Raw genomic sequence first — 19,606 nt, forward strand, 5'->3', positions numbered from 1 at the left:
ATTGCGGCTTCATCGTGGGGTTATGTTCTGCATGGTGTGGACTTGTCCTTGTGGGGAAAGCTGGTGCTCTGCATGAGTGAGCACCTGGAGTGGAATACCTGTGGTGTGACAAAAGGATGCATATGCTACTTTCATCTTTCTGCTTTTTTCTTCTCAGCTCCTCTATTAACAATTTGGGAAATTAAGTAGAATAAATAGCATGTAGAAAGCATTCCAGAATCCTACCATATTCTTTAGTTTTGACAGTGATTAAAAGGTAACGTAAATTTTGTAAGACCCTTGTCAGGATTTCCAAAGAAATGTTTAGTGTTTGCAAAGACTTCTAGAAAGTAGGTTTATTATTAGTCAGAACCTGCAGAGCTCTCTGGACCCTGCCAGGTCAGCCCCAGCTCAGTGTATTATATGTATTAGGGAATGTCCTTTACAAGGACATTTGAGATATGACCTGAGGTGAGGACTAAGTAAAATTCATTGCTGCATCTCTTTTTTTTTTTTTTTTTTTTTTGGTTTTTCGTGATAGGGTTTCTCTGTGTAGGCCTGACTGTTGTGGAACTCACTCTGTAGACCAGGCTGGCCTCGAACTCAGAAATCCGCCTGCCTCTGCCTCCTGAGTGCTGGGACATGCCTGGCACATCTCTGAATTCTAACAATTGCTACCTCTAAGATCAGTAGATACTTTTGAATAGTTAAAAGGTTTTATACTGAGGTGGGCTCACATCTGTAATTCCAGTATTTTGGGAGATGAAAGTAGGAGGATCAGGAGTTTAAGGCCAATCTGGGATACATGAGAACCTTCCCACTCCCACCCCTCCCTCCAAAAAACGTCATGAAAAATATTATTTTTAGTTTTATTATTTTACATTTATGAGTGTGGTCATTACTCTAGCTCCCTCAAAGTTATTACTTTTAATACAATTAACACATTGACAAGGTACAAAGGAATAGGCATGGTATTTTTTTTCCATTAAATAATTTAAATTTTTCTCTTTTTAGATAAAACTCTTTTAACAGTATTATACATGTCCTTCCAAAGAAGTTATCCTTAAGAATAATGAAATGCATTTCCTGTTACTGTATGAGACATGACATGCTTACAGATACAACCCTTTCTTTTAAAACCGTAATCAGTCTGTAAATATGTAGTTAAATTCATATTTTAGGCAGGTCTTACTACAGCAGTCCTGGGATGAGGTTAGGGGATGTCTCTGCAGATGTCAGGCAGGGAAATGAACTGTGAAGAGGTGAGAATGAACACTTGGTTCAGTTTGACTTTGTCAGACTGGATAAAACTTTGCCAGGTAATTTTTTGTGAGCATATTTAAATAGTACAATTTGAAAAAAATAAATTTTCCTGGTGTAATATAATTCCTGGAGCACAAGGAAGCATAATTACATAAAAACTCAACTCAAGGTGAATGTCATTTCTTCCATAAACATGAATTTGAGAGATAGGCTATCTGTATTTTAGCTTAAGAACATGACGAAGGTTTGGCCTGTTTTAGACCTACAGATAGCATGAAGGTCATTTGGTCTGTTATTATTAGACTGTGGTCTTGATTGTGAGAGTTTGGGGGCGTCTCTGGCTACACAGACACTGTAAGGGTCATGGTTGTGGGAGCTTGGGGCAGGCCCTGGCTATATGGGTAATCTAAGGATCATTTAGATTACTAGCCACTTCTGGTGCTGGTTGTGAAAACTTAATAAAACCTAGTCTAACAGGTAATGCAGATCACCAGGCATCACCTCCAATTCACAGCTTCCTGGATGGAAAAACAAGTTATATGTCCCTCCCTTTGAAAGGGCCTTCCTGTGTGTTAATCCTAGTTTCTCTGGTGTTCTTTGCATATAAGGACCTCAGCTTCCAACACTGGGAGGCCTGAAACTCTCAGTGAGTAGACAGCCTCTGTCTCTATAATACTGGGATTGCGGGCACTCTCCACCACTCCATATATGCTCTGATGATGTTCTGTATATGACTGGTAGATTTGGCCTTAGTAAATTTTACCTTTACTCTTTGAGTCAGTTATTGAGGATTATTGTCTCCTTTTGTCTTGTAGTCAAATGGTGTTGCATATGGATTTCAATCATATAGTGCTGGGTGTTATGTTAGCTCAGTAGATAAAGGTCCTTGCTGCTGAGACAGATGACCTGAATTTTTTTTTTTTTTTTTTTTTTTTTTTTTTTTTTTTCAAGACAGAGTTTCTCTGTATAGCTCTGACTGTCCTGGAACTCACTTGGTAGACCAGGCTGGCCTCGAACTCAGAAATCCGCCTACCTCTGCCTCCCGAGTGCTGGGATTAAAGGCCTGCGCCACCAGGCCCGACTCTGAATTTGATTTTTATTGCTGCATGACAATGGACTTATAGGAGAGAATGGACTTCTCCTGCAGGCTGTCTTATCCTCCACTTAAATGCTGCAGCATACACATGCACATAAACACAATGAATAAAATTGATGCTTACCATATATTGAGGAATGATTGATTATTATCTGGTTACCCATAGATAGAGATAGAAGACCCCCCCCCAACATATATACAGACAGACAGACAGACACTTTCTTTTATAGGAGGCTCTCAAGATTATACATGGTTACTGAAGAAGTAAATTCTGAACCTGTCTTTTTAAAGATTTATTTGTTTTTTTTTTTTTTTTTTTTTTTTTGGTTTTTCGAGACAGGGTTTCTCTGTATAGCCCTGGCTGTCCTGGAACTCACTTTGTAGACCAGGCTGACCTCGAACTCAGAAATCCGCTTGCCTCTGCCTCCCAAGTGCTGGGATTAAAGGCGTGCGCCACCACGCCCGGCTAGATTTATTTGTTTTATGCATGAGTGCACTGTAGCTGTTTTTGGACACACCAGAAGAGAGCATCAGATCCCATTACGGATGGTTGTGAGCCACCATGTGGTTGCTGGGGATTGAACTCGGGACCTCTGGCAGAGCAGTCAGCTCCTGATCCCTGAGCCATCTCTCCAGCACCCGAGTCTTTTTTTAATCAGAAGTATTAATCGGTTTTTTTGTTGTTGTTTGGTGGGCTTTTTTGTGTAAAGGAGAATTTCATACATGCTAGATATTTCCCAATAAAAAGACAGATAGCAATGAGTTTATATTTTTGTTGATTTTGCTTGCTTGTTTTGAGTCTCTGTATAGCCTGGCTTACTTGAAACTTGCAGAGATCCTGACTGCTTCCCATACATTCTGGCATTCTGCACATAAAGGAGTATGCAACCATGTCCAGCATGTTTTTAGTTTAGTTTAAGACTAAATTCTAAGCCTGCGTGGCAAGTCCAAAAGCTTGGCCACAGTCCTGAGACAGTTTCACGGAAACTTGTCTCCTGGGGAGTCTCTGGTGCCCCATAACCAGATTTGTCCCTGCGATAGTGTGGAGGGTCTTGCATGCTTTCTTGCAGTATTTTACTGGATAGGAGCTAGAAATCTCAGGGCTAGTTCAAAATAGTAAACTTAGAATTCTCATTACAGACATGAGGCAGCCTACATTACATAATAGTAGAAAGAAAGTAGGTTGTGGCTTAAGGAAGACCTGGAGTATTGTATCATTCATGAAAGGGTTAGTAGATAAGAACTTGCCTGGTGCATGTTTTTCACTAGGCCCAGAGGAATAACATAATTAGGTATTTACTAAGAGACCCCCAGTGGTGGGTTTAACAATAGACCAGAATTGCACCTGGACATAGTAGCCCTTTCACCTGGCTCTTGTAAATAGCTGACTTTAGATAGTGCTGATCTTATCTCAGTTGTAAACACTGCCTAGTTCCTACCAGAATTTCTCTGTTTTGTATCATTATGCATAAAATAACTTCAGTGCATGTTGACTGATATGTCACCTAGCTTCCTCGTTTTTCTTTTGTAATATGAGTCTGATGCTCGCTTTGAGAAATTACATTCAGATACAGCACTCTATCTGTGTCGGTGTCTGATTGTCACTTTTCACCAACTCCTTGCCCACCTGAGTACTGAGATCCTGGTTCCCCATGGGTTGAGAGACCTACTGAGTCTAGTTTGTGGCACTCTCTGATATTTTCTGCACTAAGTTTATGTTTGATTTACTGCTGTATTCTTCTTAGTATGTAGTGTATAGTTTCATATATTTTTAAAATTAAGAATGAATTACCTTCAGTTAACCTTAACCTCTTTGGAAATAAGGAAGTAAAATATTTTTCAGTACCCTCTTCTCTCTCTTGACATTTCATGCCACTTTCAAGTTTGGGTAAACTTCAGCAGGTTTTCCTTACATGTGATGCATATTATTCTAGGCAGGAAGGATGAGGGAAAAAGTTATGAAGGTACATGAGTGAAGCCTGATCTCAACATGTCCAAAAAAAAAAGAAAGGTCGTCTTATGCCATCTCCCTTTTTTTATAAATGAAACACGAGTTTGGAAGGGTATTTCATGTGGGTTATAGAATGTACTTCTTGATAGGTCTGGAAATCAGGTAGAGCTTAGTGATAACACCCATAGGGGCATGGGACAGTTAGGGACGCTGTAGACAGGCCCTTTGCCTGTTCTCCTTCCTATCTGGCTTCATTTCTTTCATTTCAGTTTGCTAGAGCTCATCAACTGTTTGCCAGCAGCTGGGAATGTCAGTTTATGGTAAGAAAATGTCTTGGTGTGAAACTTGGGAGTAATTTATAAATCCAGAAATCTTAACAGCTTCAAAGCCCTTGTACATAAATAAAATATGCTCAGAGTATAAAAAAAAAAGCATTTGTAATCTTAAGAGAGGAGTTGCTACTATTTCACAACTGAAAAGCACCCATTTCATAATCTTCTGAGGCTGCCTGTCCTTTGCAGTGCCTTGCCACTGCCTAGTAATTTGGTTTCCTCCACAGTACCTTCTTTCAGCCAGGTTGGCCTTAGCCACTGCCTAGTAATTTGGTTTCCTCCACAGTACCTTCTTTCAGCCAGGTTGGCCTTAGCCTTCCTGTCTCCACCTCCCAAGCACCAGAGACTTGTGCTACTCTGCTCAGCTTGACCTTTTNCACAGTACCTTCTTTCAGCCAGGTTGGCCTTAGCCTTCCTGTCTCCACCTCCCAAGCACCAGAGACTTGTGCTACTCTGCTCCGCTTCACCTTTTGTGTACCTTTTTATTTTTTTTTTTTTTTTTTTTTTTTTTTTTTTTTTTTTTTCAAGCATATTGGTGGAATTTACAACACTGTCTTTTTAATTCTCAATTAACCCTCTCAAATAATCCTACTTGACTGATACTTCCATCACCTTAGTTGAAAGAGGCCATCTAAATATGTTTGCAAATGTTGGTTTTCCTGTACTGACTGGTGGGTGAATAGAAGTGAGGCGGGGTTAATCACATGGCCTCACATGTAAGTACTCTCAACACTGAAATAAAGTTTCATATTTATATGTCTCCTTACAAAGGATACTAATAATTTTTCCCCTGCTAGCTGCCTGACTTCACATAACCTACACATGCACTCCATTACGGAGCTACCCTGCTTAAGGAGGTTCTTCACATTCTTTCATCATAACTTTTATTCTCTGGCTGACAAAGCGTTAGGCAATTCAAGAAACATGGTAAAGATAAACTTATAAATTTCACCATTGTAATTATGAAAGTAATTGGGACTTTCCTGTTTTTCCCTGTGACATATTCAAAGAAGGAAGATCATCTCACCTGTGGGCAAATTCAAAATGTTACTTTTTAAGCTGTTTAGCAGTGGTGTCATTTGTATAAGTTTGCACACAAATTAATATTGCCTGCTGCTTTGCAAATAGTGGGCATAAGTATAAGCCATGTGCTATGGAGATTAAGCAAAAGGGACTGAGTCTCCATAGAGGAGCAAGAAGAGTTCTGGGTCTGAATGAGCCAGGAAGTGTTGCCAAGAAGTTCCTAAGCAAAGCATTACAGGGCTTGTGTGATGGCATAATGGCAGGAGGTCGCATGGAGTATTTGAGGAGGTGGCAGATATTATGATGCCATTGCAGATAAGTCATTGGGGAACCAGTGAAATCTCTGAATGCCTTTTGAGTTTAGATTGGGGGAAAGAGAATAAACTGCTAAAGGCTCTAGGGAGTCCTGGGTGCCTCCGTAGACAGGGGATCTGGAAATAATTGGTGGACAAGGTTTTGTTTCTGTTAGGTTTTGATTGGGTCACTTCCTTTTCTTTATTCTTGTTGGTAGAGTTTTCATGTCCTTCATTTTAATGCTTTGAGTTTAAATGAATCAGATTACTGTCTGTCTGTTCACTTCCCAACTTTTGGAATGTTAGTCAGTCATGATGTTCTTGAGTTGAACACGTACCAAGATATGTTCCTAAAATTCAGTAAAATACGGTTTTGATTTGGTTTTGAATATAATTTGTGTAACTGTTAATACATCCAAATAAGAAAACAGATTATAAATTCTTAACTTTCAGTTTATCTTAGTAAGGAGTACCATTGGTCGTGGTAATTAGAATACTGACTTTCATTGTAATGATAATGTATTAGGACTGTTTCCTGGAGACGGAGACAGAACAGTTGGTCAATCTGGAATATAGTGTTGCCTTGGCAACTAGTGAGAATGCAGTGAAACCAACCATAGAGCATAAAAATCACAAGGCTCTGAACAGGTTAAATACCAGTCCCGGGCACAGAAAATGAAAAACATCTGTCAGTACATCTAACTATACAAAACCCCTTGGAACCTTGCATGACATTAGAAACTACTTTGTAACCAGACATAGGAATCCATGTACTCTTATCAGACTTAACCCGAATAAAATAGAACCTCAAACCATATGAGCCAAAGACATTCCACATTGCTTGTTCTTGGATTAGGACTGGGGCTCATTAATACAGCCCTGGGTTTGAGGCCCCAGGTTCAAATCCCAGTGTTGAGAAAAGAATAAAAAAGTTCTTGTAAGTTATTAAAGGCTGCTAAAATGATAGGAGGGAATCAGAATAAGTAATGCAGAAATGTTGCTGAAGGAAATCTATCCTTTCACTAACATTATTTGTTGATGTTGTTTTGAGACTGAGGTCTTACTACATATCCCTGGCTGTCCTTGAACTCACTATGTAGAACCAGGCTGGCCTTGACTCAAAGAGATCTGCCTGTTTCTGCCTTTCTGGTGCTTTTATAAGAGACTATTTTATTGTTCATCTACCTCTGTGCTGGTCACAATTGGCAAGTATAGACGGGGCTCCTTCCTTCCTTCCTTCCTTCCTACCTACCTACCTACCTACTAGAGCTATCAGAAATATCACCATGTGATTTATAATCTGAAAAGAGTTATGTGAAACTCCGATGGACTAGTATGTTTGAGGTCATCCTGTATTTACTACTAGTCCTGTCTCAAATTCATATTAAACTTTTTTTTTTTTTTTTTTTTGCTAACTAAGGAAACATTAAACTAGAGAGCCAGCACTGAGTATGATGGTGGTACACTTGGAAGGCTTGAAGCGGGAAGATACTGAGTTACAGGCCAGTATAGGCTGCACAGTAATAACCTGTTTCAAAAAGTAAATAAGTTGGTCAGGTATGGTGGCACACACTTATTCCTAACATTTAGGAGGCAAAGGTAGGCCGTTGATTTCTAGGCCAGCCTGGTTTATATATAAGTTGCAGACCAGGCAGAGCTATGTAGAAGACCTTGACTAAAGGGGTGGGGTAGAGGATGTAGATTTAAAAAGGAAGAACTAATTCCGGGCAGGCGGTGGTGGCGCACGCCTTTAGTCCCAGCACTTGGAGGCAGAGGCAGGCGGATTTCTGAGTTCTAGGACAGCCAGGGATACAGAGAAACCCTGTCTCAAAAAACCACAAAAATAAATAAATAAATAGAAAGAAAGAGAGAGAGAGAAATTGAGAGAAAAGAAAAGAAAAGGAAGAACTAGGGAAATAGTTCACTCAGCGTTTGCCTTGTATACCTGAAGGCCTGAATTTGATAACAGATGGGTTATACTTGTAATCTCAGTGCTAAGGAGATAGAAGCAGGAGGATCCTTGGAGCTACTCACTGTTCACTCTGTCTAACATAATTGTCCAAGCCAGTGAAAGCTCATCTCAAAAAAGAGATAGGTGGAGCTGGAAAGCAGTTTAGCACACTGGCTGTTCTTCTAGAGTTCCCAGCACACACATGGTGCTTTATGGATATCTATAAAGGGATCTGATGCCCTCTTCTGGCATGCAGGCATACATGCAGCAGAGCATTCATACATCAAATAAAATTTTTTTTTTTTTTTAAAAAAAGAAGAGGTAGATGTTATGATGTTCCTAAAAATGACACTCAAGGGCTGGTGAGATGGCCCAGTGGGTAAGAGCACCCGACTGCTCTTCTGAAGGTCCGGAGTTCAAATCCCAGCAACCACATGGTGGCTCATAACCATCTGTAACAAGATCTGACGCCCTCTTCTGGAGTGTCTGAAGACAGCTACAGTGTACTTACATGTAATAAATAAATAAATCTTAAAAAAAAAAAATGACACTCAATGTTTGCCTAGCACATGCAGGACCCTGGGTTTAACACCAGCACCAGAGTTGGGGCTTTTTCAGAGTGTGTCATCCAGTAAATAAAGTGAGTTCTTATTCAGTGGGGCAGAAAGGCTGCTCAGAAATGAGACCTTGGCTTTCCCGTTATATTAGATTATGATCTTGGGCAGAACACTTCCTTTTATTTTTTGGACCTGTCTATAAAATTAGGGGATAAGGTTACAGGAGCTGTTACAGTAGCATCCTATGTTTTTATAGAAAATTTTGAAGGAATTCTTTCAGTGAGTTAGATTTTGAGTTAGCTTTTCTTTTTCTCTTTTCTGTTAAATAGACATTAAATGGCATGGTTTGTGTGTGATGTTGCTTACTTTGTCTTTTTTTTTTTTAACTAGTGGGGAAGCCTAGGTCACAATAATTTGACTCTCAGGAGCAAGTTTCTGTGCCACTCTTGCTTTAGACATTTGATGGCACTCAGCCATTGTGTAGCCATCATATTCAGACATACTCCTACCTGAGGCAAGGTGGCAACTAAACATACTAGTCTTAGAACTCATGTTTAAAAAAAAAAACTTCGGGCTGGAGAGATGGCTCAGCGGTTAAGAGCACTGACTGCCCTTCCAAAGGTCCTGAGTTCAAATCCCAGCAACCACATGGTGGCTTACAACCATCTGTAATGAAATCTGATGCCCTCTTCTGTGTATCTGAAGTCAGCTACAGGGTACTTAAGATGTAATAAATCTTTAAAAAAAAATAAAACAAAACAAAACTTCATGTGGATCTGAGTTCTAGAACTTGGTAATCCAGAGATTTACAGGAACCACCACAGAACTCAGTACCAGACTTTCAACAGTGCTGTGTGTCCAGCACATTTGTTCTCAAACCAAAAAGATAGATGCGTCTGGCTTTCTTTCTTTGAGTTGAGACAGGGTCTTAGTGCATTTCCGAGGCTGGCCACTTGCCTTGGCGTGCTGAGTTCTTATAGGGATGTATATACCATCCCTATTGGGATGTATATACCACCAGTTTGGCTATCAGAAAACATCCTTCTTAGGATTCTTGATAGAGTATTTCACAGTAGCCTGTGTTGGGACAGGTAGTTACAAGCCCTATGACAAAGCCAGCTTTGTGCCAGCAGTGCACTCTACATTTTTACAGTGTAAGGTGGTTCCTTCTAGCCCAGGAATTGTGTTGTATGATCACTCAGTTCTAAATATACGATTGGTGAAAACACAGGGAAACAAAGGATTGTGACTGCCTAAATGGGGGCAGTGTGTTCTAAATGAGCAGGAAAAGCTCCAAGACATAGATTTGTTCCTGAGTCTAGAGATAAAAAGAGGATGAACTGAACTGTAGTCAGTGTGTCCACTGGAAGGAGCAGAGGTGGTAGCACTCAGCTCATGACAGAATCAGGAAGAAGCAGAAATTTGGCTTTATAGTTGGACTTAAGTTTGTCTTATTATTGGCATCCATGTCCAAAACCTAGTGCACTGATATCTTTTTAAGCGAGGGCTTCACTATGCAGCCCAAGCTGGCTTCACACTCCCACTAATCCACTTGCATCTGCCTCTTCAATACTAGGATTAAAAGTGTGTGAAATGAGCCCTTTAATAAGCTCCCATCACAGAAACCAACCAGTAGGTTTTTGGAAATTCTACCTAATTCAAGTTTTGGATTTTATAAGAAACAGTCGGGTGGACAAGATGGGTCAGTTGTGAAAAAGCCTCAAAACCTTGAATTTGATCCCTGGAACCCACATGGCTGAAGGGAACCAATTCCAGGAAGTTGGTCTTTGACTTGCGAGTGGGCTCTGCTGGGTGGACGTACTTTACATAGAGAGAGGGGGGAAAGCTCTCTCCAGGATGGGAGTGGCCAGGGAGAGGAGAGGAGAGGAGAGAAGAGGAGAAGAGAAGCAAATACTTCCAGGCCACAAGTGAGTGTGGATCCCATCCAGTGAGAATGGGATGAACTGCCCTGATGGCAAAACCCACCTTCCCTCCAAGGAAGGGATTCCTCAGTCTTCATTTAACGTTAAGGTGTTTGTTTTAAGTGAAAGTTTGAGCAATTTTCTGGAATCGTTATTCTTCAGCAGTTATAGTGGAGAATTGGCAAATGAGCCTTACTTATTTTAAAACCGTTTTTTTTTTTTTTTTTTTTTTTTTTTTGAGTGGGTGAATTCAGCAGGCTGGGCATAGAATGAGATAAATGAATGTGTGGGTATACATATATCTATATGTAAGGCTGACATAATTACTGTCCTCCATGCCTGAATTGGCACCGTACTCTATTTTAAATTATAGTGATGAACAGAGTGCTAGCTAGCAGGAAATTATATATACAGATTAACACACAGTGGCGTTCTTTCTCTTTTTTTTTTTGTTCATTCTTCCCTTTTTACACCTGGTAAATACATTTAGCACCCAACTGCTTTAGGAGAAAGGGAGACTGGGAGAACTAGAGAGCTTACCATGAATCCCGGGAGCTTGCTGTGATGTCACTGCAAGACCCGTGTGAGCGTGGGTGGTGCAAGAGCTCCAAGAGTGAGTGGGGAGCAGTGAAAGGGACGATGTCGCTTCCAGAGAAGCAGCCAGCCGTGCTCACTGCCGCTCTCGCTGCTGAGGACGATCAGCTCTCTAAAGGCAACCCTCCAGAGTGTGGGATGGACTCCCGGAAAGAAATCGGTCAGGATGGATTTGAATGGCAGAGGACAGAGGGTAAACTGAATGAAATCGGGCTGAATGTCAGCATGGATGGACAGCTGAAAGACCGGCTTGTGAAGAATTCCAGCTTCCTGGAACAGAATAAGCTTGGCTTTTTTGAGGGGAAGCTAGACAAAGAACTTAACATCGAAAAGCCTAACAAGGCATATCAAGCAACCTCCGGTCACCTTGAGAGCGGGTATGTGATTTCAGGAATCTGCCAGCCCTCGGAGGGGAACTTAGTTCACCAGAAGGCAGCAGAGTTCCACCCGGGACTCACCGAGGGGCAAGACAAAGCTGCTACAGTTCAGGGGAAGGTGGCGGGGATGAGTGGACTAGAGATCAAGAGCCAGCCAGATCTAAATTTTCCAGGGGCTGCTGACACTCTCACTCAACATGGTGAGGAACAAGAAACCAGTGCTTGGAACCCCAACTTTTACTCAGTGACTCAGAGCCCTCAGGTCTCAATGGCTGCAACTCCAGGAAAAGAGAAGAATGGCCTCGTCTCCAGCTGCTCGGTGATTGGGGTGATGAATGATAACTCTGGGCAGCTTAATAATAAGTCCCCATTACTGGTGGCTATCACCCACCCAGACCCAACTAGTGAGCATTTGCCCACCACCAGTCCACCAATCACTATGGTGGAATTCACTCAGGAAAATTTGAATGCAGACTTTCACAGCCCAGGCCAGGATAAGGAGTTGGAGAAATTAAGTTCTTCTGAGGAGGGGCCCATGCTTGACCAAGTCCCCCAGCAGAAAAAGGCAATCCGAAGAGCTCTGTCTGAGTGTTACCATCTCTCAGTGCCCCCAGCTGTGAATCTTGCTGATAAGTACCCTGAGCTGCCTGCCCGAGAGGAGCTTCCTTCTGGCCTGCTGCCTCCCACCAGTAGCCCAATGCCAAGCCCTATGCCCAGGAAGCTGGGGGTGCCTGCCATGAGGCGCTCCATGACCGTGGCTGAGGACCAGTCAGCTAGCTGCAGATTGAGTGCTGGGGAGCTGGCCAGCCTGTCTGCTTCTCAGGTACCTACTGCTTTAACCTTCGAGGAACCAGTGGCCAAAGAAAGAGAACTGATCCACTTCAGCAATGGCAGCAACAGCTCTGGGAAGAAGGAACTGGGCATTGCCGGGCTGTATCTCCACAGTAAGCTGGAACAGATTCCCGAGGGAAGCGGCAAGGGAAAGGGGCAGGAAGATATTGGTGAGACAAGAGTTGATTCATGTCCCTTCATCTGCCTGGGAGGCGAGAAACAGCGGATGGCACTGGCAGGGAAGAAAGAAATTGAGGTCACTGCAGCCCAGAGCACTCCATCATTGCTATTGGAAGAGACCCCACGTGATGGTAGGTTTCTAAATTTTGCCTCCACTGGGAACCAGCAGACAGTGAGGAAGAAGCCAAAGTGATAGATGGACAGGAGCATCAGCAGCTTGTTACTCCTGGAGTCTGGGACTACCTGGAGGAAGGCTTAATTCCCTTGTTGCAGGCTTTCTGGGAGTGAGGCAGGAGAACACAGTGAATCTGGCTGGGTCAGGCTGAATGCTTCACTGTGGATACTGGCTGGCTGGGTTGTCGATGGGTGGGGGCAAAATTGGTAGGCATTAAAAACTAGAGCTGCTTAACCTCATGCCACCCTCCCTATCCCATCCCCTATCCCATCCCCCATCCTTCCACCCCTCTGATCCTATTGGTTTGAACCAAATGATTCTTGAGCTCTGACCATCCCACTGCTGCTGATTGATTCACTCGCCTGTAAAATGAATCACTTTGTTTAGAGTCACAGTAGGCTTATCAGCACTAACCACTGCTAAGTTGCAATTTGGGTGGAAGCTGTTTTCCCTTCTGCTTTTGAGAGGGATTTACTTTTGTTGAAGTTGAAAGAAAGCCTTTTATACCTGGCTGTTTAATATTCTCCCCATGTCCTTCCTGTTTGACCCTGTCCTGTTTCTAGTTTTCTATTCCTGTGTTTTGAGGATTTGGGGTGGAGTGGGGGGAGGAGGAAGAAAGGAAATTAGGGAGAAGAGAGACTGTGGACCCGTGAATGGTGTAGTGCTGCCATCTGTGCCCTCTTCATTGCCTTTTCTATCCTTCCCTTCTCCACCCCCCACTGCTGCCATTGTTGAAAGCTGATTTTTTTCTCTGGGCCTACAAAGGATGGTGATTCACATGATGTTGGTTAATGGGCATTTAAAACACAATTTTTATTATTATTTGTGGAGGTTTTTTTTGTTGTTTGTTTGTTTGGTTTCGGTGTTTTAAGTAGTCACTTCCTAGGACCCATTTTCAGTATTCTCTTGTACATTTTAATAAAATGTTACTTTAAATTTGTAATTGGGGTAGGCATGCAGCATGGTGTGTGCAGAATCCAGTCTTTCCTTCTGTCCTTAGGTGAGTTCTGGACTTGAACTATTAGTTTGTCAGGCACGTGTGGCAAGCAGGTTTGCGTGAGCAGCCATCTAGGGGCACTAGCAGATTTTTTGTTTTTATTTTGAATAGACTAGGCAAAAAAAGTTTGTGTTTCCTCTGTAGTCTCTAATGATGCAAAATTGAATTCGGTGCCCTGAACCTTTGCAAGTCACTAGAAGTAGCAGGACTTAGAAAGTCCTCTGATCTTTCTGTCCACCCCCAGAAACCCATGATGGTCATGGAGAGGTTGTGCCATGCACCCTCTAGGCACCCTCTAGGCAGGAGTGAGTAAAGACTTGATTTTTGTCTCCCTTTTAATTGTTCTTCCCATCCTCCTCTCCTCCCTCCCTTCATTTTTATTGGGGCGTGGGCCATGGGGGTTTGAGTGGGATGCTAGGGATTAAGTCCTAGCTTACAGTATACTAGACATGGCTTGGCAAATTGCCAAAACTCTCATTGACTTAAGTATGAGATACAGAACTGGAGTCATTCTAAGCCTGGCTGATTCATTCTAAAAAAGGTTAGTGCTGGTAGGAAAAACATACTAAATGACTGACAAATCTACTAACTCATTCACCTGTAAATTTGAATCCCAACCTGTGATTCCCAACACTGAGATATATAAAGAGTGATTAGCATGCCAACCATTTGCCAGTCACTGACTGGTTACTAGAAATTGTCGATAATCCTTAAGCAACTTAACCACCTAGTCAAGGGCTTGGTGGGGGGTGGCTGAGAGGTTTATGAGTCATGAAACATTATTTTGGGGGAGACATTTAAGCCTGGGTTTTAAAAACAGAATTGCTGAAAGTTAAAACTTAAAAGGTAAAAACTGCCTGGCAGTGGTGGTGCACACCTTTAATCCCAGCACTTGGGAGGCAGAGTCAGGTGGATTTCTGAGTTCGAGGCCAGCCTGGTCTTCCAGGACAGCCAGGGCTACACAGAGAAACCCTGTTTGGAAAAAAAAAAAAAAAGAGAAAGAAAGAAAAAGAAAAGGTAAAAACTTGAAGCCAGTACTGGGTATGGAGGTACATGCTTCTAATCCGAGCCCTTGAGAGACTGAGGCAGAAGGATTTCTCTTGAGTTCACTATCAGCCTGGGCTACAGAGTCAGAGCCTGGCAAAGAAAAAAGCAGTGGAACCAGGGAGAGGTTACATAGGCCTTTGATCCCAGTACTTGAAGCAGAAACAAGTTTGAGGCCAGCCTGGTCTACAAAGTGAGTTTCAGAGGAGCCAAGGATACACAGAGAAACCCTGTCTGGAAAAACCAAAAGAAAAAAGAAAAACCTCCAATGTACTAATGTGAGAGAATACAAAGGCTATGTAAATTAATTGGAAAAGGACCAGAGCCTTTGTGGTTTCCACCAGCTGATACTCCACTTCTACTATCAGGAATGTTTTTTTTTCCCCCTTAAATAAACTAAATTTATTTCTAACCATTGAAAAAAAAATTACCAAAAAGGGCAGAGGGTGAGTGTCTAGTGATAAAAGACTTATCCAGCATGATCCTGGGTTCAGTCCCCAGTACTTCAAAAGAACAACAAATAAAAGAGCTATAAGTATAAACTGACTATGGTGGGCATTTCTGGTGCTTCCATTTAGGAAGAGAGGTCCAAGGTTGAGGTCACCATGATCTACACAGCAAGTTCCAGTACAGCCAGGGCTATATGGAGAGACCCTGTCTCACAAAAATCAGTAACAGAGAGGAAAACAAAACAAACAAGCAAAATAGAAACCACTATGCTGGATATACATGGTGGGGGGCTGGGGAGGAGCGGAGATTGCTGGAAATTTGATCGTGGTTTTCCAGCAGGTAGTACCAATACTGTAAGGATTATCAGAACAGCCTTAGGAAGGGATTAATATAATGAACTTTTTTTCAGACATTCTCTAGTGAAACTCTGGCAACATTTGGCTCATATCCTCCAGTAGTGTCTAGTAAGGTTACCCCTGGGGCAAAGAGGAGGTCCTCTGTGAAAAGTCACATCTGGATAGACAGCAGTAGTCATGCTTATGTGAACAGATGGAGATGCTACTACATGCAAACAATAGGACTTCATTAAGTGTCTGTACTATTTACCAAAAACCCTGTGCTAATGAAAAATATTCAGTGTCAGCAAGTCTCATTTGGTGAGACTTTCCTTTAGCTTTACAAAACAGAAGTATTAAGTTATAAGTTTGTGTCACAGTTAAACTAAAACTATTTGAGTTTTAAACTAAGACTACATATGGCTCAAATAAATATACACAGAAAATGTTCTGCATTAAAAAACCTCCTGTCAAGATAAGATTATATTGAGTCATCTTTTCCAGCTCCTCCTGTGTAAACATAACTCTATGTTTCAGGCATAGCTTTGTAGTATATAACAGTTTGTTAAAGGAACTTGAAAAGTTTTGACTCAAAAAAGAAAAAAAGTTTTGACTCTCAGGACCTAAACAATAGTGAGGTGGTTTTCAATGTTTCTTTTTAACTTCTTCTGTACCCTTGGAGGCCTGCAACCTAGAATGCTAGCAACAAGAACAGGATGGGAAGAGCGGTAGGTCTGTTTGTCTGTCTGTCAGCAGGTAAAGCCTCCCCAGCTGGGTGTCAGTCCACCAGGTTTGTCTTCTGGCTTTCACATGTACACCTTGGTACACCGTGCCATATACACACTAAATAAATAAATGGGATTTTTATTTTAAAGGATAGGAAAGAAAAACCTAACAAAAGCCTAGATATATAAGCTCTGTTTTTCTGCCCATTCCCAATTGAGCAGTCTGACTGTGGTGGTAGAACTTATGACACATCATCTACTCCACGCTCGGCAGAAGCAGCTGTCTACCTACCTACAGTAGCAGCAATTTCAGGGATGCCCACTCATCCCCCTGCCATCACCAGTAATAGAATTGTGGGTATCTATAAACTGCTTTTCTTGATAGTCCCGCTCTGCCTCTATACAGAGACAGCAGAGAAACCTACATAGGTTGTTTTTTTTTTTTTCTACCCACTTTTGCCTAGCAACAGGTCAAAACCAGATGGAAATCTGTCTCCTCCATTCCCCACTCAACCTGAGAAAAGTCTAGGACATGCATTCTCCTTTCCACTACCTAACTCCTACCGTGTGATACCCAGTGACCCAGGGGATTGCTGTCAGTTCTTTCAGGCAGGACCAACATGGACTGAGAGCCTCAGTAAGGCCAGAGGACATAATAGGCTAGAATTTATACTGCTAGGGCTCAGAATACTAAGTTGCACTTGGATTACAGCCAGAATCTACAAGCTAAATATAAAAGGGTGATTGCCTGCTACGGCACAATATTAGAGTTTCAAAGCAGACATCAAAAAATGTGCTTTGGGGTGGAGACATCCTCTTGGAGACAGGGGAGGAGATATGGGATGTAGAACAGTCAGAGGGTGGACCAGGAGGGGGATAAAGTCTGGACCACAAGATAGATAGATAGATAGATAGATAGATAGATAGATAGATAGATAGATAGATAGATAGATGGATGGATAAAGTCTGGACCGCAAGATAGATAGATAGATAGATAGATAGATAGATAGATAGATAGATAGATAGATAGACAGACAGACAGACAGACAGACATTTCTTTTAACAAACAGCTACAAGTTTTCTGGAAGAAAACAAACTAAGGGCCAAGTGGGATATCTGACTTAGTAGATACTTGCTGGCAACCTGAGTTCAATCCCTGCCACCCACAGCCAAGTGCCACAGGTTATCCGGTGACTTCTACAGGCACATAGTGGTACTTGTGAGCTTATGTATTTGCATCCTACCCTTATATGCAGTAACAATTTTTAAAAAGTCATAAATTATCTTTAAAAAACACTTTTGCATGCATTGATTGATTGATTGATTGGGTGGGGGGAAGTAATCAGAGGACAACTTAGACGGGTTCCATTCTCTCCTTCCAGCATGTGGCTCCTGGGGATTATATTCAGGTTTTCAGGCATAGGGGCATGTGATTTCATTTTAAGCCATCTTGCTGACCCCTGAAATGCTTTTAAATAAAAAAAAAAAAAAATTAAAACTTAGGAAATTCTCAGTTAATTTTTTTTTTTAAAGTTAATTTTTAAAGACTTATTTATTTTATTTATATGAGTACACTGTAGCTGTCTTCAGACACACCAGAAGAGGGTATCAGATCCCATTTTAGATGGTTGTGAGCCACCATGTAATTGCTGGGAATTGAACTCAGGACTTCTTTTAGAGCAGCCAATGCTCTTAACTGCCTGGAAGTTATCTTTTAAAAGACCAAATGTTAATTGTAGATGTAAAAGAGAGAGAGGAATCAAAAGGAAGACCTTCTGTCAGCTTAGCAGAACTTACCTGATATCCCAGGAGTCAGAGGCAGGAATTTGCCTCCAGTTAATTCATCCTGCTGAAACACAGTGAGTTCAAGGACAACCTGGCCTACAGAGTTGAAACCTTTTCTCATTCAAAAACAAAGCCCCAAACCCTAAAACAATAAAAATGGGATAGAAGCAGTGAATCAGATGTGATCAGCTCAGCTCAGGGCATCCCACCCTTATGTGGATTAGTGAATTTGCCAAATGAGTAGAAAGTATTCAGTTCAATCATTTGAATAATAGCAAAATTAAAAAAAAAAAGCGAGGACAGTCATGAAAAACCTGAGCATTGCTACCTTCAGTCTCTAGAGGAGAAAAGATGCATGCATGACTCAGTGGGTATTAAGATATCATCTAGTATTTGGCAAAAGGATTGAAGTAGCCAGTGATTATAGTCACATGCTTTTAATCCCAGCACTTGGCAGGCAGAGGTAGTTGGAACTCTGTGAGTTCAAGGGTCCCTCCTTGTTTACATAGTGAGTTTCAGAACAGCTAGGGCTACATAGAGAAACCCTGCCTCAAAAAATAAAATGAAATAAAAAATAATAAATAGGGCTAGAGAGATGGCTCAGCAGTTAAGAGCACTGACTGCTCTTCCAGAGGTCCTGAGTTCAAATCCCAGCAACCAGCGATGGTGTACTCATATAAAATAAATGAATAAAAATGAATAAAAATCTTAAAAAAATAAATGAGAGGTTCAAGAAACTGAACAAATTCTAAATGTAGAAAATCTCCACAAACATAATAAGGCTTCTTATTTTCAAGTTAGCTTGAACTTTTATAAAAAGAAAGTTAATCTTGAAAGCAGCAGAAGGGACTCCTCAGAGAAAGTTTTTTTTTTTTTTTTTTTTTACAGAAACCAGAGGACATTGCAGTAGCAGGTGTTTTCTTAGGGCTGTGAACAAGAAATAAGTCTTTTATGCCTTGTGTTTGTGTGTGTACAACTGCACATGACATGTTGGTAACACTATCTCCTGCCTTTGAAACGTGCTCTCGTACTGCCCTGCAGCTCCCCGCTGCTGCTAGACTGCCTGCCAGTCTCAACTTACTACCTCACACTGGGATTACAAGCAGGCATTTCCCCTTGGGTTCTGAGGATCAGACATGGGTATTCATTTGCCTGCTTTACTGAGCTGTCTCTCAAGTCCCTAAAGTGGGCTTAGAAGGGTGGGGATGGGGTGCTCACAATATAGCTCCACAGTAGTGTGTGTGCCTAAAATGTGCAAGTCCCAAGTTTCACTTCAGAAAACCAAAGTATAGTGGGCTGGTTCAAGGATCTTAAGTGGAAGTAAAAGTTTAGTAGTTTATTCTGCACAAAGCAGTGAATTCCAAAAATGTTAATTTAGAAATTCTAGCCGGGCGTGGTGGTGCACGCCTTTAATCCCAGCAGAGGCAGGCGGATTTCTGGTCTACAAAGTGAGTTCCAGGATAGCCAGGGCTATACAGAGAAACCCTGACTCGAAAAACCAAAAAAAAAAAAAAGAAAAAAAAGAAATTCTAAACAATATTCATATAATCCATACAGTACCATGAGGATCCAAGATATGAACCATCAACTCTTTGTCTTTAGTATTTATTATTTTTATTTCAAAGGTGTTTTTACCTGCACATGTATATATCAGATACATGTAGTGATTTCTTGGACTGGATCTGTTTTCAACATGGGCCCCGAAAACCAAACCTAGGTCCTCTGGAAGAGAAGTCAGATCTCTCC

General features: G+C 41.6%; 1 protein-coding gene across 12 annotated transcripts in view; it reads left to right on the forward strand.

Moving 5' to 3' along the window:
* The window catches only part of Map4 (microtubule associated protein 4), a 135,304-nt gene that overhangs the window by 93,237 nt on the left and 22,461 nt on the right, over positions 1-19,606 (forward strand). For 4 of the 12 annotated variants that reach the window (XM_029542872.1, XM_029542874.1, XM_029542875.1 and 1 more), the window contains exon 10: positions 11,020-12,480. The exons of 5 other annotated variants lie outside the window; for them this stretch is intronic. In XM_029542872.1, coding sequence (XP_029398732.1) covers positions 11,020-12,480 — 1,461 coding nt within the window. Of the gene's footprint in view, positions 1-10,662; positions 12,481-19,606 lie in introns of those variants that run through there. 3 more of the 12 variants (XM_021207326.2, XM_029542879.1, XM_021207327.2) reach the window with 2 other exon arrangements.

Source organism: Mus pahari, chromosome 10 (assembly GCF_900095145.1).
Source record: "Mus pahari chromosome 10, PAHARI_EIJ_v1.1, whole genome shotgun sequence".
In the NCBI taxonomy this organism is placed as follows: Eukaryota; Metazoa; Chordata; class Mammalia; order Rodentia; family Muridae; genus Mus; species Mus pahari.